Raw genomic sequence first — 23,873 nt, forward strand, 5'->3', positions numbered from 1 at the left:
TGCAGACGGCACAGAGACTCGCTTCCCGGTACAGGATGGAGCTAACCGCACGCTGCCTGACTCCGGCCCAGCGCGGCCGCTCCTGCCGGCAGTTTCATGAGCCTTGCTTGAGGAGAGGAAGAGGAAGCCCCACATCAGGGCAGCCGTGAGCGATGCACAGCCCAGCCCCGGGAAGCTCTGGGAGGCGGTTCAAGGAATCCAGGGCTCCAGCTGAGATGAGAAGGGGCCAGGTCTGGACGCTGCAGCTGTTGATGCTGCAGAGGAAAGAGAATCCCTGGCAGCCAGTAGCAGTGTGGGGCGTGTGGCCCCATGCACCACTGGGGCACAGGCCGCCCAGCGTGGCTCTTACCGCGTGCGCCGGGGGCAGTGAATGCAGCACCCCCGATAGGCACCGCAGGAGCACAGGGCGAGTGACACGTCCAGTCACACCTGCCAGACCAGGCACAAGACAGAGACTTTCACAGGAGGGCAAGGACAGAGCCTCCAGTTCCAGAAGCCGACACCACTCACCCCGGGATCAAGCTCAGCCACTTACACGGGCCAGAACAACCTGGGACGTCCCCTCCGGGCCAGGCCCCTTCCAAAACACCAGCTCCCCACTCTCCCTGGCACTATGCCGGGCTTTCTCCGTGCCTGATGCTGTACCTGCCACGGCTCCATGGCCTGGGACCTCTCGCACATCGGGCCCCAGCTGGGTTCGCTGGTTTAGCCTCCGAGTCCCCGTGAGCCGACTTGGCACCAAGCTCTGTGTAACTTGCATAGGAATCTTGTGGGACATTCCCTTAAGCAGCTGATCTGGCGGCTCCCCCACCTCCCTTCCCCATCCCGTTCACACCCCGTTGGGTTCGGCTGCTGGTAACCGTGAGAGACAGAGGAACTGAAAGCAGCTGAGGTTAAGCCATGGACGGCTCGGGGCAGGTCTGGATCAGCAGCACAGGGCTCAGGCCGTGCTGCTGGGGAGATACACGGGTAGACAAGAGGGTCCTTCATCACTTGAGCCCCGGGCTCACGGCAAGAGGTGCCCCCCCGCCATCCCACGGCGCCATCCCACTCACAAGATCCCAGCCTCGGGGGTAACGTTTTAACACTAACAGCCACCGCAGCAGGGCCCCCACGGCTACAGTAACCGAACGCTCTGCCTCTTCCTGGGCCGGACCCCCGCCCCGCTGCCCGTCTGCCAACCCTCAGCAGCTGGCCCCAGAACCGCCCCGGGAAGCTCGGCTAATATGGTCCCAGAGGAGGCGAGGCAAGCAGACAGGCGGGGCCCTCACCCACGGGCAGAACTGGGAGCAGAAACCAGGTGTCCAAGCGCCGTCCAGTGCCCTACCCACTGCACCACGCTGCCCTGGCCCACTGGATGCTGGAGAGACGCCAAGACCCTATGCTGAGTTCAGCTCCAGGGCAGCGGGGGCCGTGGCATGTTACTCAAAAGCAGGTGGCTGCCCCTCGGCTCCAGCCAGGAGCCCCTCATCCTCCCACGGCCACGGGAAGCCCAGGCGGGCAGCGCCCCCCCTCCAGGCGGCTGGGCTCAGCCGGGGCTTTTCTAGAGGAGCTTGTTCCCTGCCAAGAAAAGACAAAGCGACACACACGCTCCCCAGCAGCACCAGCTGCTGCCCGCAGCGAGGGGCTGGCACATGCCCAGCCTGTGAGATACCCGCCCCCACAGCCCCTGGGGAGGGGCAGTCAGGTCTAGGGGGGTTCCTGCCCCGGGGGCACTCGAGCACTGTAGAGGTTTACTGCTGCCCCGCGAGGCCTGTGCTGGGCGCTGGCCCAAGGCGAACCTGACAGGCCTGGTCCGAGTGCTCGGCCTTTCTTCCAACCAGCTGCCCACCCCTCCCAGAATTGCCCTTCCCACGCTGACAGCCAGCCCCTCCTCCAGAGCAAGCAGCGGCAAGCCATGTCACATAGCGACCGGACTCCTCCTTACCCCATCCCGCCATCCAGAGGAGAGCACACTTGGGATCAGGGCAGAGACAAACCCAGCATGGAACTAACCCATGGAACTCACAGCTGCAGGAGATCGTCAAGGCAAGGGGACTGGGGTGCCCAGTCACTCAGTGGGACTCAGAGAAGGGATTCAATTCAGAGATGTCTACGTGAAGGCCAGAGGGGACAGTTATGATCCTCAGCATGTCCTTCGGGGCACAGACAGCAATTCCTGCCTCTTGTCCGTAAGACCCTCACGTAGATCGAGCCAGCTCCTGCAGCGTGGCTAGCTCCCATGAGACACGGCCAATCTCTGCACGCCCAGCCGCAGAGACCATCGCTGGCTGCAGACAGGGCCCCACCCCATAGCGATATGCCTCCCATTGCCTCTGTGGCCCAAGGGCCTCTCCAGGGGAGACTCTCGGGCCACCAGTAAGATACTCTGTGGGCATTTCTGCTCTCCAAAGTCTTTGGCTGCAGGCTAACAGAGGTGCGGGCCCCTGGCAGGTTTACCCTGATGTCAACGGTGGAATCTCTGATCTGAGGACGTCAGTGATTCAGCCAGAGGTGAGGGGTCTATTGCAGGAGGGGTGGGCAGGGTTCTGGGGCCTGCGACAGGCAGGTCAGACGAGATGATCACGGGGGTCCCGTCTGGCCTTAAAGTCCATGAGATGGACCATGGGCCAGCAGAACCCTGCTACGTCTCCCAGACCCAGGGAAATCAGCTCAGCAAGCACCCGGTAGGGTGGAAAATGAGGGCAGAGCTGTGAAGGGTTCTGGCTGCGGTCGTGCTGCGGGCACAGTGTTCGGGGAGCGGCTCCCGGGCCATTTCACGTGCCCACCTTCCCACCCCCGTCCCCAGGGGCCCCGGGAACACAATGAGGCTGCTCAGAGAACGGGGAACAGTGGGGCTGTAATTGCCCTGCACGCACGTTACGAGGATCGCGAACGCTCCCTTTGCCAAGGCAACGCGGTGCTCGACAAAGGAGCCGTGGGCAGGGGCCAGCAGCCCACACGCCCGGTATTAATAGCACAGCGGCAACTTGGTCTCAAAATAGGCCGTGAGAAGAGAGGAGGCGGGCTCTGGACAAAGGCGACCTATTGCACGGCCCAGCCATGGTGACGCAGACACCACTGGGGGACAGATTTAGAAATCCACGTGTGACTCTCCTCCACCCCCCCGGCCCCGGGACCGTCCTCGACGGGGGCACCGTCAGACCCTCCCTCGACCTCCCCGCCAGAGAAGAGCGAGGACCGAGCGGTCAGGCAGGGAGCCACGCAAAAGTTCCTCCTTCCGGCAGGAAGCACCAACCCCCCAAGGGGCGAAGCCCCCAGAGCTCAGAAGCAACGTCCCCTCCCCACGCACAGCCCGGAACTTCACTCTGGACAGAGCCTCCAAACCCAGCCCTGCTGCCTCGGGACGCCAGGCGATGGGGGGCTGCCAGGGGGCCTGTGCATGGCAAGCCGGGGGGCGTCACCGAGACAGGCCCTGTCCCAAGGAGCTTACAACCCCGCAGCCAAACCCGGCAATGGTGCTGTGCGCCTGCCCGAACTCTGACCCCAGAGCCTCACAGGCCAGCCCAGGGCCTCAACCCAACGGGGTCAGCCCTTGCCAGGCCTCGCTGCCAACCCAAGCAGGCTCCCGGCTGCCCTGGGCCCTGGCGCTGCCCATCTCCCCCGGGGCAAACGAGACAAACCTCCAGGGACACCCAGGGCAGGGACCGCTGGGAGGGGTATGCACCGTGCAAGGCCCCCTCCCCCGCTCACAGGCATGTGAGGCCAACCCAGAGCCAATCCGCATTGACACCCCATGGGGCCCAGCGCCTTTTGGACAGACGCCGATGGGGGGGCCCCTGGGCCCCGCCCCCAGCCTTTTCATGAGCAACTGCAAAGCCCCCCACAGCTCAGCATCACCTAGAGACCAGGCTGCAAGACCCCCCAGCCCCTATCCACTGAACCTGGTACCGGCCCCCCACCAGGGGAAGCCCCTCGTGGGTGGGAACAAGTCAACAGCCCCTCCGAACCAGGCCACCCTACCCCCCACAGCTCTCCCAGGCCCCCTTGCCCCACCTGCCCTCCCCACCAACCAGCTCCCCGCTCACTTTCCACCCCAGTCAGCCCCAGTGGTAGAGCCATTTATGAAGGGGTGGGGGTGGGGGCTGGGGCAGGATCACCCCAGGTTGGTGGGGGGAGGGGGATCAGTTAGCTCAGGGGGGTTCGCCCCAGGGAATGGGGGGGGGAATCCCAGAGGGAAACAGGAGCTGGGGCAGGGGTACTCTGGATACGGGAGTCTCCAGAGGAAGGGGGGGTCCCAGGTACAGGGGGTCCCATCCAGGCAGGGGGGATACAGGATGGGGGGGCAGGCAGGGTGCGAGATAGTGGACAGGTGAGCAGGGGAGATGTGGGGGGGAGGGGCGTGATGAGGGTCCCGTCCGGGGGGGGGCGGGGAAAGGAAGTGTCCCGGCCAGGGGGAGGTGGGTGATGGGGGCCCCAAGGTCCCAGGCAGATGGGGGATATGTAGGTCCCAGGGTCCGGGGGGTGGGAGGGGATGCGGGTCCCGGCGGGACGAGGAGGGATGCGGGGGCGGGGGGGGGCGGGTCCCAACCGGGGGGGGGGCGGGGATGCGGGTCCCAACTGGGGGGGGGCGGGGGATGGGAGGGGATGCGGGTCCCGGCGGGACGAGGAGGGATGCGGGGGTGGTGGGTGCGGGGATGCGGGTCCCAACCGGAGGGGGGACGGGGGGGAGAGGGAGCGGGGATGCGGGTCCCGGCGGGGCGAGGAGATATGCAGGTCCCCACAGGGGGGTCCGGGGGGCCCGGGAGGGGTGCGGGGGGGGAGGGAGCGGGGATGCGGGTCCCGGCGGGGCGAGGAGGGATGCGGGGGGGGACGAGGAGAGATGGGGGGCGGGGATGCGGGTCCCCACCGGAGGGTGCGGGGGGCCCGGGAGGGAGCAGGGATGCGGGTCCCGGCGGGGCGAGGAGGGATGTGGGGGTGGGGGGCGAGGAGAGATGGGGGGGCGGGGATGCGGGTCCCCACCAAGGGGTGCGGGGGGCCCGGGAGGGGTGCGGGGGGGGAGAGGGGATGCGGGTCCCGGCGGGACGAGGAGGGATGCGGGGGGGGGGCGAGGAGGGATGCGGGGGGGGCGGGGATGCGGGTCCCCACCGGGCGGTGCGGGGGGCCCGGGAGGGGTGCGGGGGGGCCGCGGTCCCGGTCTCACCTTCATGATGCTGGCGCGGGGCGCGGCGGGCACCGGGCTCCGCTCCGCCGAGTTCTCGCGGCTGCTGCCGGAGCCGGAGCCCGAGCCCGAGCCCGGGCTCCCCCCGCCCCGGGGCCCGTCCGCCATCCCCGGCTCGGGGCTCCGCGGCGGGGCCGCTCCCCAGGCTCCGCCGCCCCGAGCGCCCCGCAGCCCCGCGCGGCTCTGCCGGGAGACGGGGCGGGGCGGGGCGGGGCGGGGGGCGGGCCCCGGGCGAGCCCGGCCCCGAGCTCCGAGCCTGACCCCCGGCCGCCCTGGGGCGAGGGGGGCGAGCCTGGCCCGCCGCCGGCCTCTGCACCCCAGACACCCCCCACCCCATCTACACCCACTTCTCTGCACCCCCACCCCAGACACCCCCACCCCATCTACACCCCCTTCTCTGCACCCCCACCCCATCTACACCCCCCCTCTGCACCCCCACCCCAGACACCCCCACCCCATCTACACCCACTTCTCTGCACCCCCACCCCAGACACCCCCCACCCCATCTACACCCCCTTCTCTGCACCCCCACCCCAGACACCCCCCACCCCATCTACACCCCCTTCTCTGCACCCCCACCCCAGACACCCCCACCCCATCTACACCCACTTCTCTGCACCCCCACCCCAGACACCCCCCACCCCATCTACACCCCCTTCTCTGCACCCCCACCCCAGACACCCCCCACCCCATCTACACCCCCCCTCTGCACCCCCACCCCAGACACCCCCACCCCATCTACACCCACTTCTCTGCACCCCCACCCCAGACACCCCCCACCCCATCTACACCCCCTTCTCTGCACCCCCACCCCAGACACCCCCCACCCCATCTACACCCCCTTCTCTGCACCCCCACCCCAGACACCCCCACCCCATCTACACCCACTTCTCTGCACCCCCACCCCAGACACCCCCCACCCCATCTACACCCCCCTCCTCTGCACCCCCACCCCAGACACCCCCCACCCCATCTACACCCACTTCTCTGCACCCCCACCCCAGACACCCCCCACCCCATCTACACCCCCTCCTCTCCACCCCCACCCCAGACACCCCCACCCCATCTACACCCCCTTCTCTGCACCCCCCAGACACCCCGCAGCCCATTTACACCCCCCTTCTCTGCACCCCCCTCCCCATCTACACCCCCCTCCTCTGCACCCCCATACCCTGACCCACCTCACCCCCACCCACCCTCTGCACCTCCAAACACCCCCATCCAATCTGCCCATCCCACACAGCCTCGCCCTCTGCACCCCCCACCCCAACCACCCTCCACCCCAAACACCCCTGCCCTCTGCACCCCAAACTACTCCATCAGTTAACTCCCAACCCATCTACCCACTCCACACACCCACCTCTTTACACCCCAAACACCCCCTACCCCCAAACACCCCACCCCCACCCCATCTACACATCCCCACTTTCTGCATTCCCCACACCCAGACTCCCCACACACACTACACAACTACCCACCCCAAACACCCCCACCACATCTGCACCCCCCACCCCCACAGCCCCCACCCCAGTACAGCCCCCACCCCTCACCAGCACAAACTGCTATCTCCCCGAATCCAGATACCCACGGACACAACCCTATCACCCCCCCAAAAACACCCTCCCTACACACAGCACTCACCCCAGCCCCCCAATCTACCCCCAGCAGGATCCCCCGCTCCTCACCTCATCTGCCCCCTGAGCCTCCCACCTCAGACCCCCACTGGACCTTCCCCCAACTCCCTGCCAGAACCCCCCCACCACACCCCCACAGAGTCAGTCGGGGGGCTTGGGAGCACGTGACTTCCCTCTCTAAATAGGGATCATGGATCCTACTGCCCCTGCCCCACCTAGTTCACAAACCTCGGTGTGGGCTTTGTTTTATACAGATTGTGAGCTCCTCCACACCCAGCCCCAGGGGGCCCTGAGCTCAGTCAGCTCTGTGGGGCATCGGCCCGATGGGGGCCCTGAGCGCTTAGGAATGGCCAGACTGGGTCAGACGGAGGGTTCATCTAGCCAGTGTCCGGTCCGCCGACCGCAGCCAGTGTCTGGTGCCCCAGAGGGAGAGAACAGAACAGGGAATCGCCCAGTGATCCATCCCCTGTCGCCCATTCCCGGCTCCTGGCAAACAGAGACTAGGGACACCCTCCCTGCCCAGCCTGGCTGAGAGCCATTGATGGACCGATCCTCCATGAGCTTATCTAGTTCTTCTGTCTCCCTTGGGCTCTGTGCAGCCCCTGGCACGATGGGGCCCTGATCTCAGCTGGGATCTCCAGGGGCCACCATAAAACAAATAACCCTACTCACTAAGCTTTACAAAACAACCAAGGGTAATTTCAGGCCAGCAGGATGAGGTGTTCCTAGCAGCAGCAGCTAATCACCCCCTGTGAGCTTGGAGCCACCCCAGCCCTGGGTCCACTGCAATCCCCGATTCTCCACTGATTCCACGGCTGCGGACTCCAGGGAGGCCTAATGAGACCGTAAGCTCCTTGCAAACCCCCACTGTGCTTGGCAGCCCCGTGACAGGAGCCCCTGGCCAGCTCGGCAGAGCTAACGAGCTGGATTTCGCAGCACGCCGAGGTGCTCTAAGGGGAGGAAATGAATTCATCCACTGGAATAGGCCCTTGTGAGGGACGGACCCCCTGCGGGACATGAGGGGCTCCCTACAGAGCAAACGAGGAGGCCCCAAATTGCAGGCAGGAAAGGTCCCTGACCCTGTGTGTGCAAGGCCCCGGGCAGACAGACGTTCCCATTTGATAGCAGGTGGATAACCCGAATCCAGGCACCCGCAGGTGGCAGCTAGGAAAAGAAAATAAAGCAAGCAGCATGCAGGCTCCAGCTTAGAGAATGCAGGGGTGGGCCCCAGGGACAGCACTGCTGCGGGACGCTCGACACCGGCGCAGGGCATCGGGACAAGAATGGGATGGGGAACAGCTCAGTGAGGGTCCGGGAAGGCTGCGTTCACGTGCGTGTGCCCATGTGTATGTGTGTATATATATCCCCGTCCCAGGCTCGCCCTGCTCGCCACGGCTGCCCCCACAGCAGGAAACATTAGGAAACACTCCAGCGGAGGCAGGGCCCCGCAGCTCCCTCCTGGGCTCCCGCCGGCTGCACCAAGGACCACGCAGAATTCCTGCAAGCCAAGCCAGGGCTGAAGTCACTCCAGTCGCTCCCACATCAGCCAGCAGGGTCCGTGATACGGTGCAGACAGCGCCTGTCCCTGCAGAATTAGCTCAACCTGCCCTGGACCAGCGAATGCTTTCGCGGGGGCCAGGCGTACTCTGACCGTGGCAAAGCATCGCTCAGCACCGGGTACTGCAGGAGGGAGGCCGGGGTGTGCGCTGCCGAGGCCTGCTGCCCCTAACGCAGCCCAGGGGGTGTTGCAGAAGGTGGATTTGAACAGCGCCTGCAGGAGGGAACAGGCCCGTTAACTCACTGGCTGATGGCTGGGGTTGGACATGCTACAGCTGCGCCCCCCCCCCCCCCCCCAGCTTGTTCTCTGTGCACAGCAGGCCCTGACAGGGTGCTGTGACGAGCCTTCCTCCAGCTGCCCCCCAGAATCCAGCCAGGGGGCTTTCACCAGGCACCTTGCAGAGGAGATGCTGGCGCGAGGCCAGGCATGCCAGCTCCGAGCAGAGCTCCAGGCCCTCCCCTCTCCCTGCCCCAGCCCCCAAAGGACATTTTTTCTCCACTTGCAACCAGAATTTTGCTCCCGCAGCATGGACAGGGCAGGGGGGAAAGGCTGGACAAGGCCTTTTGCCAGCGTATTATCTATGGCTGATGAGCAATTTCAGTAGCAAGCTGGGGGCTGCTTTTTGCATCTTCCTAAGGCAAGACCTCCTGCCAGGGGCTCGGCTTGCCCCTACCCCAGGCCCAGCTGTCCGCCCAGCAGGCTTCCTGTGCATCACAGCCCAGTTGACCTCCAAATAACACTGTCACTAGCTGCTGGGAAGAGCCAGCTCCTGTGCCTGGATCTCCCAGGCAGCCGGACGGTCCCAGGGCCCCCGCAACAGATGCCGAATTGGTGAAATATTCACGGGGTGGGCTGCTTCCATAACGAACACAAGGCAAACCTCCCACCATGGGGAACTCTTTAATCAAGCCAAGAGTCAGCCTTGAAATCTCTTCATGGGGATTAAAGCCCCAATCACGGTGCAAGGCCCGGGGGTTATGTTCAGAGATAATCCATCTTTATTTTGCTTTTTGAAACATTAAAAGCAACCCCCCCCCACCCCCGCTCATTGTTTCATAAACCGGAGGGCACGTGCCGCAGTGCAGCTTATGGGCTGCCAGCGATCTCGGCCTCCCGAGCTCCTGCCTCGCAGGACCGCACGAGCGAAGGACTTGCTTTTTGCGAGCAGATCTGGAGCTCCGTGAGCCAGGCCGCTGGCACCACGTAGGACACCACAGCTGGGAGCTTCGAGCCACACCAGGCACGACATCCATACCTGCCCTGCAGGCCCGGCTCAGCTCCACAGAGCAGTGTGATTTGGTTCCCAGGCCTGCAAACCAAGGGCCTCTCGGTGCTTTGTGGGCCCTAGGATCCATGGATAGTTCCCCCAAGACGATCAGAGATTGCCCCACGTCTTTGCCCTCCCTTCTGCAGCCACCACCTTCCACCCCAGAGGTGGCTGCATTTCAGGGGTGCTACAGAGGCAGAGCCTGGGGCAAAAGGCACAAGCAGAACGCCTGGTGATAAATTTGTCAGGAACAATCACAGTAACGAAGCCAAGGGAGAGGAGAGATTCCAGCCGAGGGGGCAGCTCCCTCTGCAGCCAGCCCTCGCCCTCGCGCTGCCAAGGAGGAGGTGACAGGCGCAAGCTCCGTGGCCAGAGGAAGTAGGGTGCAATGGTCGGAGCACGAGCCAGGGTTCGATTCCTGGCTCTCCCCCAGACGCCCCGGGCTTCTCTGAGCCGCGGCCCCCAAGCTCTGCTGTAGGGAGACCAGCCCAGCCCTGCCTCGCTGCCAGGGGCGCAGACTGCGGGGATGGGGCAGGTGCTGCCCTTTAGCCATCAACCCTCATCTCACCAGCCGCCTCCTCCTCTTCAAACCCCCGCCCCGGACAACCCCCCTTCCCTGCCTGGGGGCACGGGGCCGCCAGCCCTGGGTCTCCCCTTCCCTGCCCGTCTCCAAGCAGCCAGCACCTGCCCCGAGCTCCCGACCTGGGAGGCGAACGTGACGCTGGCGCCATCTGGTGGGTAAACCGCTCCCTGGCAGGGCCACACCTGGAGCATCGCCAGCAGGTCAGGCCCCGAACCCGCAGGGAGCTGGCAGGCCTCGCAGGGGGGCAGGGGCAGGCAACTTCTCCACTCTGCCCCGCTGCTCCCCTCAGCATGCTCCGTGATGGGGAGGCCACGTAGGGTGCAGCGCCCCAACCGGGCACCCCTTCCTGCGGTAGCACCGTGAAAGGCTGTGGGGCAGAGGTCATGGCCCCCACCCTGCCCCACCCATCCCTCCCAGGCGAGCTCTGCGGGCAGCCTCTGCCAGGCCCGGAGCCGCACCCACCCTGGCCACGGGACCTCCCCAGCCTCCTGCCCCACAGCCCCGGTTCCCTACACCAGGGACCCTTCCTGCCCCCTGCAAGCAGCAGCAGACGCAGAGCCTGAGCGAGGCCAAGCTGGGCCCGTGGCACCGCAGGGCTGGCCGGCCTCACGAGACAACTCTGCTCTGGATGAAGTGCAGCGGGCGCCTCTCCCTCAGGACCCTGGCCATGGGGCCCGGGGGGCCCGCAGCATCCCGCAGCTCCCTGAAGGCCCCGGCCGCCACCAGGTGCAGCCGCACTGGCCCAATGCTGCCCTTGAGGCGGAAGGTTTTGTAGACAGGAAAATCCTCCTGGAGACACTGATCCAGCTGCAGGGAGAGGGAGAGGGGTGGGGGCTCGCCCTGGGCAACAAGCAGGCTGGTTCCGGCTCCGGGAGCCAAGGGTCGCATCAGACCCTCTACCTCACCCGTGCACCAAAGCTCCTTCTACCCCAAAGGTCGCCAGCCTGGACCAGCTGGGCCCGGCAAGCCTCTGCCCACAGTGGCCGGTCCCAGCTGCAGCAGGGGAAGGTGCCAGGTGCCCTACAGTGCCGGGACAACCGGCCCCGAGCGCTGTCAGCAGCAGGGGCTGTCCCCCATCCCTGTTTGCATCTGGAAGGTCTCGTTACCCCTGGCAACATCCAGGCCCCTTTGGAATCCTGCTCTGCTCCCAGCCTTAGTCAGACCTTGTGGCGAGGAGTTCCACTGGTAGAGCATCTGGCTCTTCTGCTGCACCAAGTGCCCCCCTGTGCCGTGAGGGTGACGGGGCCCCTCTCGGCCCCAGACATTGCTGTGTGCTTCTCTTCACCTGTGCAATCCCACCCCCACCCCCCCGGGGAGCGCACAAGGGGCCGAGGCCCTGTCCTTGGGCTCAGCAGCGCAGCTGGGGCGGCTCCCGCAGGCCAGGGCTGAGCCGCACCAGAGAGTGCTGCCACCTAGTGGCCAAATCCAGCCACAGACGCACAGACCTCCCCAGGGGAAAACCCCAGGCTAGGCCGGGGCACCCCTGCGGCTCTGGTGGGGCCAGAGCCCCATGCTGGGAGCAGCCCCAAGCAGGCAGGATCGTTCCCTCCTGCAGGCTGGAGAGGGAAGGTCCATCCCCACCAAAGCCTCCTTCCAGCTCCAGGCCCCTGGATTTGGGCAAGCAGGAGCAGGAAGACCCCCACCTGCCCATGGCACCAGCTGCCTCTACCCCATGCTGCCATTTTCCCAAGGCACTCACCTTATAGCGCTGTGCTTCCGACAGATCACGCACGCCCCGCAGCTCCACGAACACCTGGTAATGGGGGGCACAGGCCCCGGAGGAGGCACCTGGGGGGCAGCATGGACCCACGTTAACCCACCCAGTTGGAAGAGCAGGAGAGACATCCCATGCCGGGAGCTGAGGGACAGGGGTGGAAAACCCCCATGGGGGGGCAAGGACCCAGGCCACGCCAGGCTAGCTGGCCGGCTCTCGGCAGCAGTACCTCGCTGCAGATGGGCGCAGAGCCGCTCCCAGGAGGTGCCATCCTGTCGTCAAGCTGCTCAGGGGCTGCCCTGGCACAGCTGCCCCCCCATCTCAGTGCTGGGATCTGGATCACCTGGCCACTCCATGACACCAAGGCTAGTGCCAGCCACAGCCCTGGGTGGCTTGGCCCCTTCCTGTCCAGCCGTCTCACCAACCCCTGGAACCAGGCCCAGCACCAGGACACAGCTGGGCCCGGGACCCAGGCTGACCAGGCTGGGGGCACGATGTGACGAAGTGGGCCTGTTCTTAATGTTTCCTCTGAATACTGTGGGGATGCCTCCGTTTCCCCTATGCAGTTCTTAAGTCTCTAGGTGGTGGCATAAGGGGGTGTAATTGTTGGAGAGCAAAGGGCCAGGGTACATAAATGGCTGACACTCTGTCTCCTGGCAACTGATGGCCTGGGCCCTTCCCCCTGCAAGGTGAGAGCTGAAGGGTTGGAGAACAAAGGAACCAGGTGACCTCCTGGCCCGGAAAAGTGACAAAGCCCAGAGGAGGGGGGGCTGGAGAGAGTTTCAGTTTGGGGCTGGCTGGAGTCATGGAGTGAAGGGCAGAGGTGGTTGTCTGGCTCAATGCCCCCCAAAATGGACCCGGCTGAGGGGTCCGGTTCTCTGTACCTACAAGCTCTGAGTTAGACCATGTTCCTGTCGTCTAATAAACCTCTGTTTTACTGGCTGGCTGAGAGTCCCGTCTGACTGCGGAGTTGGGGTGCAGGACCCTCTGGCTTCCCCAGGAGCCCCGCCTGGGCGGACTGGCTGTGGGAAGCGCACGGAGGGGCAGAGGAGGCTGAATGCTCCGAGGTCAGACCCAGGAAGGTGGAAGCCGGGTGAGTTTTGTGTCCTGCAGACAGGCTGCTCCCAGAGAGGAGACTGCCCCAGAGTCCTGCCTGGCGTCGTAGGGAGCAGTTCCAGAGCATCGCCCGGGGACTCCGTGACACACGGCCAGCCAGGCCTGAGCACAGACAGGGTCAGGCAAACCCAGGGGTGCTGAAAGGGGCAGCAGCGCAGAGCATAGCCAGTGGGGCAGAGAGGGGCCAGGCTGTCTCAAGCCAGGAGCCCTAGGACACGTACAGGCCCGGCCTTGCCAGCACGGGGCTGGGTACCGGGAGCGGCACTTACCCAGAAGGCTGCTCTCTGCACAGACGTAATCGACCAGCCGGGCTCCCGGCCACATGGCCACGGCACGGCACAGGCTCCGGTAGAAGCGCTCCTCGGGGACACCTTCCCCACGCACGCTCAGGGTCTGGCTCAGCCTGGGGAGCCAAGAGCAGGGGTGAGCGTGGGAATCGGGTGACTGCACCTCTGCCAGCAGGGGGCAGTGCCATGGCCTCAAACTCTCCAGCCAGAACGGCCCCACCCCCGCCCTCAAAGCACCGGGGAGGGGAGCCCCCAGCCCCCACCCCACTTCATCCTCCCCCCCAAACCGCCCTGCAGGGGCAGCTCCCATCTGGTCCCCAGCGTTCCCCAGGCAGCAGCCGAGCGTGTGGGGAGCTGGCACGGGGTGTGTGGGGGTGACTGTCCCCACCTGCGCACGGGCCCCACGATGGGGCACTGGTTGTGGAATTCAGCCACCTTCAGCACCTCCCCGATGCGGCACCTAACGGATAAAGGGGTAGAGAGAACGTGAGCCACGACCGTAGTTCCCGCAACAGGCCCCATTCCATCGCGGCCTCCCATGGACAGCAGCGGGCACATGGGGCGCACTGGGGTGGGGGGTGTGACGTTATTGACCTAATCTGGGACCGTATAGATCATTGTTGCAACCAAGGTCCTGTCGTGGCACCAAATCTTGTATAAAGGGAGTCAAATGAGGTGTCTCAGACACGGTTACGGTTTGCTGGTTAGGGTTGTGCTGTCTATATGTGGGTATCATTTTTGTAGTTGAAGTTATGAATATTGGCTCTACACTGTCTGAAGTTCAAACTTCTGCTCTGCTTCTGGGTGACACCCCAGACAAGTTGGTGTCAGCTCTGCCTAGCCTGCCTGATGGCCCATTAAGGACCATCAGCGACACAACTGACCCATTGAGAGAAGAAAAGGAGTACTTGTGGCACCTTAGCGACTAACCAATTTATTTGAGCATAAGGCAGACACGCCTGGGGACTCAGCGAAATATGCAGGGACTTGCCCATGTGACTCCAAACTCCATTTTGCTGTAATTTTCCACAGTAAGAACAAAGAGGGGTTCTTACACCTGGAGGAGACTATAAAAGGCTGATGCCTCATCTCCATCCTGTCTTCAGTCCTGCTTCTTACCTCTGGAGGGACTTTGCTACACTGAAGTTTTGAACCAAGAACTGAAAGACCCAGCTGGGGATGTTCTCCAGAGACTTGATTTGAACCTGCCGTTTATTCTAGTGCTTCTACAAGCCTGAACCAAGAACTTTGCCATCACTGTGTGTCATTGATTCCATTTGACCAATTCTAGCTCTCATCTGTATCTTTTTCCTTTTATGAATAAACCTTTAGATTTTAGATTCTAAAGGATTGGCAACAGCGTGATTTGTGGGCAAGATCTGATTTGTATATTGACCCGGGTCTGGGGCTTGGGCCTTTGGGATCAAGAAAACCATTTTTCTTTTACTGGGGTACTGGTTTTTATCACCATTTGTCCCCATAACAAGTGGCACTGGTGGAGATACTGGGAAACTGGAGTGTCTAAGGAATTGCTTGTGTGACTTGTGGTTAGCCAGTGGGGTGAGACCGAAGTCCTCTCTGGCTGGCTGGTTTGGTTTGCCTTAGAGGTGGAAAAACCCCAGCCTTGGGCGGTGACTGCCCTGCTTGAAGCAGTTCGTCCTGAATTGGCACTCTCAGTTGGGTCCCGCCAGAACCAGCCTCGTTACAGGGGGCAGATGCTGAGAGGTGCGGGGCACACTGGGGTGGTGGGGGGCACAGGGCGTACAGGACTGGTGGGGCAGGGGGTGTATGGGGCTGGCAGGGCATAGAGGACTGGTGGGGGCGCAGGGCATATGGGGGTGGCAGGAAAGGGGGCACCTGGACAATCCATCCTGGGCCGTCAGCACCAGCTCATACTCCTGGCCCTGCTCAACGTCTGCCAGCAGCACGGTCTCGGGGGGCCCCTCAGCGCCCGGCCCCGCCGGCAGGAACTCGCAGAAAGCCCAGCCCGGGCAGAGCAGGTAGCGGGGGTCGGGCTGCTCCGGCCACAGGTTCACCCCGAGCAGAGCTGGTGGGCGGACACTGTGGGTCAGCAGGGAGAGTACACAGCCCCCAGCCCTCCGGCTACCCAGCCCCCGCAGACAGACCCACAGCGGCCCCCTTGTGCAGCATGGAGACACCCTCTCGGCCTGCAGGAGAATGACCTGAACAGCCAGCACTGGCCCCCCACTGCTACGCGGGGCTGGGGCTCACCACGCCCCCCCCATTGCGCAGACACTGGGCTCTGCTTACGGGGCTCCTGCCTGCACAGGGCGCTGACCTGACCCCGCCTGGCTCGGCCGATGCCCCTTTACCTCCTGCTGCGCCGTAGAAGGGGCAGTAGAAGGGGAGGCCCCGGCACTCCGACTCCCGCAGGGCCTCCCCGTAGAGCTGCTCGCCGCTGGGCTCTGCCACCACCACCACCTGGAGCCGCGGCCACAGGCGCTGGGCGACGCCGTCCCAGCCCCTGGTACACTCTGCCCTCAGCTCCGCCGCCCGCGCCGCGTCGGGAGCCAGCAGCCCCTCCAGCCGGCGCCGGGTCCCCTCAGGCAGCTCCAGCCGGGGACTCAGCTTCCCCAAGGCCAGGTCCTGCGCCAGGCCCTCCCAGCTGGCGTGCAGCACGCCCAGGGCATCGTACAGCTCCGAGGCCAGCCCGGCCTCCAGCGCCCGCAGTGCTCGCTCCCGCAGGGCAAACACCAGCTGCACATACAGGGCCGCGGCTCGCGAGGGCACGGTGCCCGCCTCCTCCGGAGTGCAGTACAGGGTGGGCAGCGGCCAGGCTGCGGCAGGGAGGGAGCAGCCCCGGGCCCAGGAGAAGCGGGCCGTGCCCCGCGGGCTCAGGGCCTCCGGGAAGACTCTGCTGAGGATGTCCAGGTACAAGACGGGCCCCTGGGCGGGGAGAGGGGGAGAGAGAGATGGAGACAGAGCCAGGGCAGCCAGATACCAGCCATTGTATCTCCCCCCGCCCCCCCGGGTACCAGCCTGCAACACCCCCTCCCCTCCCCCCCTTCCCCGGGTACCAGCCTGTGAAATCCAGCCCCCCAGGGGAAAAGCCCAGCCTAGGACACCTCCCTCCCCTGTAGCTCTCTCCCACTCAGCTCTCACTCCCCCCAGCCCCTCGGCTCCCTCTGGCTCAGCTCCAGTTTGGGGCAGCAGGGCCGTGTGGCACATGGGTGGGGGGGCTGAGACACATTCCCCCCTCCCGGGCACCCTGAAAAGGGGGGAGCCCTGGTCCGCAGGACCCTGCCCCGGCTGCCTCCACGTACCTGCAGGGGGGAGTCCGCGGTGCAGCAGCTCCGAAGCAGAGCCCAGGGCCCCGTCGGCAGTGCCGGGGGGGCAGGCGCCTCGCCCCCCTGGGAGCCGCGCCGGGCCAGGGGGCGACGCTCCCGGAACACGCCCGGGTCTGCGGGGAGAACACGCCGGGGTCAGGATGAGCCCCCCACGCCCTGCTGGGAGGGGGCGGGCCCAGCCCCCCCGGCCGGGTGCCCACAAGGGGCTGGGGGCCCAGGGACGGGCACCCTCGCCCAGCGCCAGGCCCTGCCCCGGTACCTGGCTCCGCGGCCCCGGCTCGCCCCAGCAGCCGCAGCAGGAGGCGCTCCTGGCTCCGCCGCGCGGCCGCCGACGCCTGCTCCAGATGCCAGCGCTGGCAGCCCACGGCCCGGCCCAGCACCCGCAGCGCCAGCCAGTGCCGGAGAACGAGCCCCCAGGGCCCCCACCGGCCCCCCCCGGATCCTGCGCCCCCCGGGCGGCAGCGCCAGGCCCAGAGCAGCAGGGCCAGGGCCACGGCCAGCCCGACAAGCAGCATCGCGGCGCTGTGGGGAGAGGGGGGATCGTCAGCACAGAGAGACACACGGACCCCCCCAGCCCCCTGGGCCCCCCAACACGTCAATGGCCCCAGGGCCCCCCACAACCCCACCTGGCCCCCCACCCGGGCCCCCAACAACCCCACCTGGCCCCCCATGCCCCTCACAACCCCACCTGGCCCCCCAAAACCTCAATGGCCCCAGGGCCCCCCACAACCCCACCTGGCCCCCCACCCGGGCCCCCCAATACCTCAATAGCCCCACCTGGGCCCCCAACAACCCCACCTGGCCCCCAACAGCTCCACCTGGCCCCCCATGCCCCTCACAACCCCACCTGGCCCCCCAACACCTCAATTGCCCCAGGGCCCTCCACAACCCCACCTGGCCCCCCACCCGGGCCCCCCAATACCTCAATAGCCCCACCTGGACCCCCAACAACCCCATCTGGCCCCACAACGGCCCCACCTGGCTCCACCTGGCCCTCACAACCCCACCCGGGCCCCCCAATACCTCAATGGCCCCAGTGCCCCCCACAACCCCACCTGGCCCCCCAACGGCCCCACCTGGCCCCCCAACGGCCCCACCTGGCCCCCATGCTCCTCACAACCCCACCTGGCCCCCCAACACCTCAATAGCCCCCCCGGCCCCCGCCAATATCTCGGGCCCCCCAGTGCCCCCGGCCGGTCCCGCAGCCCCCCTGCCCCGCCGGGAGCCGCGTCTCCTACCGGCCCCCCCTTGTCCCCCCCCGGACACTCCGCCTCCCGCTGAAGTGACGGAGAATTAAAGGGACGGGAGCGGCCCCAGCTCTTAAAGGGCCAGATGCCCATTGACCCCCCCCGGGAATGGGGGGTCCCGCCCTGCGGCCCCCAGGGCAGGGGGCACCCAGGGCTGGCGGGCCGGGCCGGGAGTGGGGCGGCACCGGCAGAGCTGGGGGGGGGGGGAACAGGGCTGTAGGTCGGGAGTGGGGGGGGCACCGGCAGAGCTGGGGGAGGAGGGGCCCGGGCCGGGAGTGGGGGGGGCACCGGCAGAGCTGGGGGAGGGGGGGCCTGGGCCGGGGGTCGGGAGTGGGGGGGGGCACCGGCAGAGCTGGGGGAGGGGGGGCCTGGGCCGGGAGTGAGGGGGGAACCGGCAGAGCTGGGGGAGGGGGGGCCCGGGCCGGGGTCAGGAGTGGGGGGGCACCGGCAGAGCTGGGGGAGGGGGGGCCCGGGCCGGGGAGGCACCGGCAGAGCTGGGGGAGGGGGGGCCCAGGCAGGGGTCAGGAGTGGGGGGGCACCGGCAGAGCTGGGGGGGGCCGGGCCGGGGGGCACCGAATGCGCTAAGAGCAGCATGCTGGGCCAAGGGCTCCAGGCACCCCTGGGAGCCGGGCTCGGCTAGAGGCAGGAGACACCACCAAACCTTCCCCCTGGAACTGGCCTGTCTGCCCCAGTGAGCGACTCGCCGCCCCCCTGGCCCCGACGTCCCAAACAGCGAATCCGAGACCCCCAGCAGAGCTTTCACCTCCAAATGGGAGCAGAGCCGGGGCCCCCAGGAGCCCGCCAGGGAGTCAGCAGTTGCTCTCTATTTTAAGGGGCAGGGGGCCAGACACCATGGTGACGGGCAGGAGGCTACAGCTCTGGGCAGAAACCCAACCCCAGCTGCCAGCCGGCAGGTCACTGAGCCCCTCAGCTCTGCTCCTCCCCTGCCTCCATGACACCCCCAGCGTGGAGACAGCAGGAAAAAGCAGCGACAATCCCCGGCTCCAAGGCCCCTTGCCCAGGCAGCAGCTACCGTCCCCAGCCCAGCAATCCAGGCATTGCCTGCCTGGCCCAGCCCCGGGCTCCCAGCCCCCGGCGCCAACTGGAGGCCAAGCCCAGCCCGTTCAGTGGAAGGTACATTGCCCCTCCAAGGAGTTTCTTCCTGCCCCTGCCAGTGGGAGGAGGGCTGGCATCCCTGCCCCCCCAGCAGAGCTGCACCATGGGTTCACGCTCGCCCACTAAAGATCCAGCTCTCTTCCTAGAGCCTGCTCTTGTGGCAGGGAGTCCCGCAGGCCGTTATGCACTGGGTTTGGAGGCTAAGGAACGGCCCAGCAGGAGGTCCCGTCCCCGCTGGGTGGCGTGTGGCCCACAGGACCTGTGGGGGCCAGATGCTGTGGGTCGCAGGAGCCAGGTGCCTGGGGCCTATGGGGGCAGCGCTCAGGGCAGATGAGGCCGGTATTGTGAACACAAAAACACAATTTTGCAGCCCCGGGCAGAGTTGACAATACTTTATTAGTGCCCTGCGCGAGGCAGGAGCAGCCTGCAACACGAAGAGGAGGCAGCTGAAATAATTCAGTTTCCACATACAAGGTTTTCTGGGGGGGGGGGGGGGGGGGGGTTGGGTTTGTTTTGTTTTTAAAGAAAATTATCAAAAAGTTTCACCGGGGCTAGTTTTAAAATCATGTATTTTTTTCCTTTCTACAAGAGTCGTGATCTTTAACCTGCGGGTGTCCCACCTCGCATCAGAGCGTTTCCTGCTTCTCTTTGAAATTTGCTTGTAATTCCAAAAGGCGAGAACTCACCCCCACCTGGCCGGGGCTTGGGCAAGAGAATTTTTCTTTAAAAAGAAAAGACTGGAATTGTTTGTTTTCAGGATGATATTAGCTCTATCTGCTGGAGCCAGCCCAGCGCTCCAGGAGCCCGGGGCAGCCCCAGCCCTTGCCCTGCGGGCGTGCAGCCTGGCAAAGCAGGGGGTTGTGGAGTTACGCACATGAAAGGCCACGTGCAGGATTTGCAGCAATGCCGAGCTAAGCACACACTCACGCCAGCTGCCCCCGCTGCCTGCAGCACTGAGCAGGTAAGGGACAGACCATTCGGACCACGCGCCCCGGCCTCCTCCCCACGTGCCCTGCCTACGTCCAGGCCTCGGGGATTTCAGTGACTAGTGCAATGCCCAGGGGCAGACACGCTTTGCACCAGGGCAGCTGGTCCTAGGTTCAAACCAGGACAGACAGCACTGGTGCAAATGGGGTCTGGCGGGGAGCACCTGGCCCTAGCGCTGCTTCGCCAGAGGCTCACGCGGCCACAGCCCAGGACGCACTGGGGAGCGTCCTTTGCAAAACCTGCCAGGTGACGAGCACGGTGCCTCTGGGCAAGACGTGGCTCAGGGCTGAGCCAGCGGCACGGCTCCCCTCACGCAGCTCAGGGCACTCAGAACACAGGAAAGCAGCAGAGGGACGAGAGGGCCTGGCTGGGGCCCCTGCACGCCCATCGCCAGGTTCAGCACCTGCTGCCTCGGGCCATGTGGGGCCAGTCATCGTCTGGGGGCTGCTGCAAGTCCTCTAGAAAGCGGGGGGAGGAATGTCACAACTCCCCTGTCCTCCTCCACGGAGTCTGACCATTGAACCCAGCTGGCAAATGCAGCGTTTCCCTCACAGCAGCTCCTCCCCCGCACGTCTGCACAGGGCGCAGCTCAGCCCTGGGCTCAAACACCTGCTGCCCGGCCCACCGACAGCCCCAGCCCCAGGGGCTCTGTCTGACCCCTCCCCAGGACGTCAGCTAGCTGCTGAGCCCAGAGCTGATGCTCCCACAGAGACACGCGGAATCCAGAGCTTTGTGTTAAAAAAATATTCTGTGCTTTATTTACTCAGCCGTAGAAAAATAATGTCGAAGGGGGGGGAGGGAGGGCACCCGGGGCGGGACCGGCAGCCTCTCACCCCAGCCTGAGCCGCGCCTCACCCAGACCCCAGCCGGGAGCCCCATTCCTCCTGCACACAGAGCAGTCGTGTCCACCTGGAACCCCCTCCTTCCTCTCAGGGTTTATTAAACACCCCCCACCGGTAGGCGTAGGGGAAGGGCAGCGTCCCACTGGCTGAGCGGACACGGGCCACGCAGGAACTGGGAGGAGAAACGGGCCCTGGAGGGGCGCCTTCCCAGCAAGCCACTCCCAAGGCGCAGATGCTGCTGCCTAGGCTGAGAAGAAAGAGTCTTTGCCCCCAGGTCTCTGTGCACACAAACAGGACCCAACGCACACGCACACGCCCCCCGGGACGGGGGAGCTGGTAACAAAAGGAAGGAATTTGAACACAGAACTCCTAGATGTGACGATTACTGCAAACAACCTCCCAGGCCCGCCCCCCACGCTGAGAGGCCCCTGGGCACAGGGGCAGGGATCCGAGTCCAGCGGGTGCTGAAGCACATGGGGCTCCGGGGATCTGCTGCACGGGGAGGAGCAGCGCTGCAGAAGCGAGAAGCTGAAGGCAGGCCTCAAAGGAACAGACAGGGAAACCCTACGACAAGCCCACTGCCTTTAGTACACGGGGATAAACACCGAAGAGCCAAGCGCAGCCATGGACACTGCAGCTGGTGCAGAGCAAAGCCCCCGGACGAGCACCCCCCACACAGGGGCCCACGCACAGAGACACCAACACAGGGCTGCTCTCCACGGGGCACGCGCCCCGGATCGTCTCCCAGGGACACGGCTGCCGGGCTGGGGCCGTACCACGGCACAGGGTCACGACTGGCTGTGGGGGATCCACTGAGTGTCCATGGGCCGCCGGAGAAGCTCCTCCACGTGTCGTGCGACGTCCATTGTATCGTCCAGGTCGAACTCGCCCTCGGGATCCAGGACGGAGTCAGGGCTGAGAGAGAGAGACAGGGCGAGCCTGGGGGAGGCATCCCAGAATAGGCACGCCGGGGGGCCGGGAGCAGCATGCTCCAGCTAAACATGCCCCCAGCACGGGGGAACCCCTCGCCCCCGGAACGCGGCTCAGGCCTGGGGAAGGAGCAGCACCTACTTCTGCGGGTAGACGTTGTAATGCGGCTGGGAGCACACGGCCGGCGACGGTGCCTGATCCATGTAGGTGACCGTTCCGGCGGCGGGATCCCCGGAGGCGCTGGCAAACCTGGAACAGATGAGGGACCGGCGCGTCAGCTGGGCTGGGGGCGCCAGGGCCATGGGGAGGGTGATGAGAGTGGGGAGGCGAGGAGGCACTGCACCGAAGGGCAGGCTGCAGCTCTGTCCCACTCTGCCGGCTCCTCTCCCTGGCTGCAATGGCAACTTCTGTCCTGCTGGCCCCGTGGCCTTGGGCTACTGATGGTAGCCGAGGGATTTCACATGGGTCCAGCTCCTGAATCGATGCCGTCCTCAGCTCCCTGGGGCCAGGGGGAAGGAGGCCGTACCCACGGCTGTGTCGATGGTCCTTTACACCCTCCCACGCAGTCCAGGGGAAGCCATGTCGGTGGGAACGGCCACAATCAGAGCTGGCCTCATCTGTGCAGATCCTGCTCGGCCCATACCAGCCCCTCCCAAGTGCCCAGCAAACACCCCCGTAGCCAGTTCACTTCTCAGGGGTGTTTTAAATCCTCCCAGTGCGGCACACACCCAGCGCAGAGCCAGGCTCCAGCCCTGCCATAGGATCCTGACACCCATCACTTCCTCCTGCAGCCTGTGGGGCCGCCTGCTGGGGCTGCCAGCCTGGAGTGCTCCTCCCCTGGCCACCTGCTCTGCCCCCTGTGAGCAACAGGGCAAACAGCTTCCCCCCCACCCACCCCCCACCCCATGGTGCCTGCAGCACGCAGGCCCATCCCCTGGTAAGGCACAAGGCTGCGGAAGAGACTCGGGGCTGGGACACTGGTTCAGAATCTGACATTTCCTCAACAAGGGGTGTTAACGGAGGGGAAGAGGGAGACACGGGCCGAGGACAGCACACAGACAGACGCACGCACGCCCAGATGGACAGACAGACGCACACCCAGACGGACTTACTCTGGCACCACTTGTTTGATCTGTGGCTTCACGTATCCATCCACGGCTTTAGCTACAGACAGGGCGAGAGAGAGAAGACAGCGCTAAGGCATGGAGAGGCCAGGGGACGTTCCAGGCACTGACCCGACAGCGTCACCTGGGCTAGCAGCCGGTCGGCACGAGGACTCCGACGAGCAGGAGAGCCCATCAGCACTGTCGGGTTCGGGTCTCTGTGCCATGAGGCCGTACACCACTGAGAGGAACCGTTGGCTGCTAACGGGCCAGGCCCTCAGGGGTACGAGCTGATGCCAGCTCCAACAGCCCCAGAGCCTGCTGCAGGGCGAGGGGAACACAGGCCAGTGCAGGGCCCAGCGCTGCATGGCGCACTCACAGAGAACCGGCGTGTAGTACTTGGAGAAGACCTCGTCCTTGGGCCGGTCGGGGAACACGTAGATGAGGTAATTGAGGTCACCCAAGCGGTCGGCTAGCGAGCGGATGGAGAAGTCTCTGGTCGTGAAGGGCATGAGGTTCCAAAACATCCTCTCAGCTAGAAACGCAACAGCAGAGAGATACGACAGTGAAACACAGAGCCCAGAGCCGCGGGTCTCCTCCGTGTCGCAGAGGGGCCTAAGAACAATGCTGCTTAAGACAGGCCCTTGTGCGGCACAGCTGGCCCCTGGGAGCCAGGCCTCGAGGAACTGCAAGACTGGCTTCAAAATCATGAGACCTCCAATAAGAATCAGCATTGGGTTCTTTTTCTCCACCTTCTGCCTTTGAGCTTTAGGATTCCCTCCCTGCATCCCCCAGGGCTGGAAATGTATTGTTTGTGTACACAAAAGGTGAGATTCTCGCGGAATCGCCTGAATCCGGGAGCTGGGGCTTTAAGAAAAAAAACCCAAATATAGCCGAACTTGCAGTTCAAGTCCCGTGAGTTTCCCACCGGCTCGTGCAGAGCGCCAGGGCTGCCGCTGCATTCAGGGCGTACAAACTCCTCTGACATGTTTCACGAGCATAGTTGTTTAAAATCTCAAG

General features: G+C 65.1%; 3 protein-coding genes across 10 annotated transcripts in view; all 3 read right to left on the bottom strand.

Moving 5' to 3' along the window:
- Positions 1 to 5,335, bottom strand: part of LOC142068287 (inactive phospholipase C-like protein 2) — a 30,639-nt gene extending 25,304 nt beyond the window's left edge. Inside the window, exon 1 of the mRNA XM_048829918.2 lies at positions 5,144 to 5,335. Within this exon, the coding sequence (XP_048685875.2) occupies positions 5,144 to 5,269 (126 nt within the window). The 5' untranslated portion in view covers positions 5,270 to 5,335. The remainder of the gene's footprint in view (positions 1 to 5,143) is intronic.
- A 3,993-nt stretch (positions 5,336 to 9,328) lies between these two features.
- On the bottom strand, positions 9,329 to 17,158 carry GHDC (GH3 domain containing). The gene is made up of 8 exons (XM_075123604.1): positions 16,888 to 17,158; positions 16,605 to 16,741; positions 15,654 to 16,227; positions 15,178 to 15,367; positions 13,709 to 13,780; positions 13,303 to 13,436; positions 11,903 to 11,991; positions 9,329 to 11,010 (listed from the first exon to the last, which is right to left on the bottom strand). Exons 1-8 carry the CDS (start codon positions 17,141 to 17,143, stop codon positions 10,810 to 10,812), a joined length of 1,653 nt encoding a protein of 550 aa, XP_074979705.1. The 5' UTR covers positions 17,144 to 17,158; the 3' UTR covers positions 9,329 to 10,809.
- Positions 17,159 to 19,368: 2,210 nt separating this feature from the next.
- Positions 19,369 to 23,873, bottom strand: part of STAT5B (signal transducer and activator of transcription 5B) — a 45,228-nt gene continuing 40,723 nt past the window's right edge. For all 8 annotated transcript variants that reach the window (XM_048829974.2, XM_048829971.2, XM_075123729.1 and 5 more), the window contains 4 exons: positions 23,233 to 23,388; positions 22,863 to 22,914; positions 21,892 to 21,999; positions 19,369 to 21,735 (listed from right to left, as the gene is read on the bottom strand). In XM_048829974.2, coding sequence (XP_048685931.1) covers positions 21,609 to 21,735; positions 21,892 to 21,999; positions 22,863 to 22,914; positions 23,233 to 23,388 — 443 coding nt within the window. In that variant the 3' untranslated portion in view covers positions 19,369 to 21,608. The remainder of the gene's footprint in view (positions 21,736 to 21,891; positions 22,000 to 22,862; positions 22,915 to 23,232; positions 23,389 to 23,873) is intronic.

The sequence above is a fragment of the Caretta caretta genome, chromosome 27 (genome assembly GCF_965140235.1).
Source record: "Caretta caretta isolate rCarCar2 chromosome 27, rCarCar1.hap1, whole genome shotgun sequence".
Lineage (NCBI taxonomy): Eukaryota > Metazoa > Chordata > Testudines > Cheloniidae > Caretta > Caretta caretta.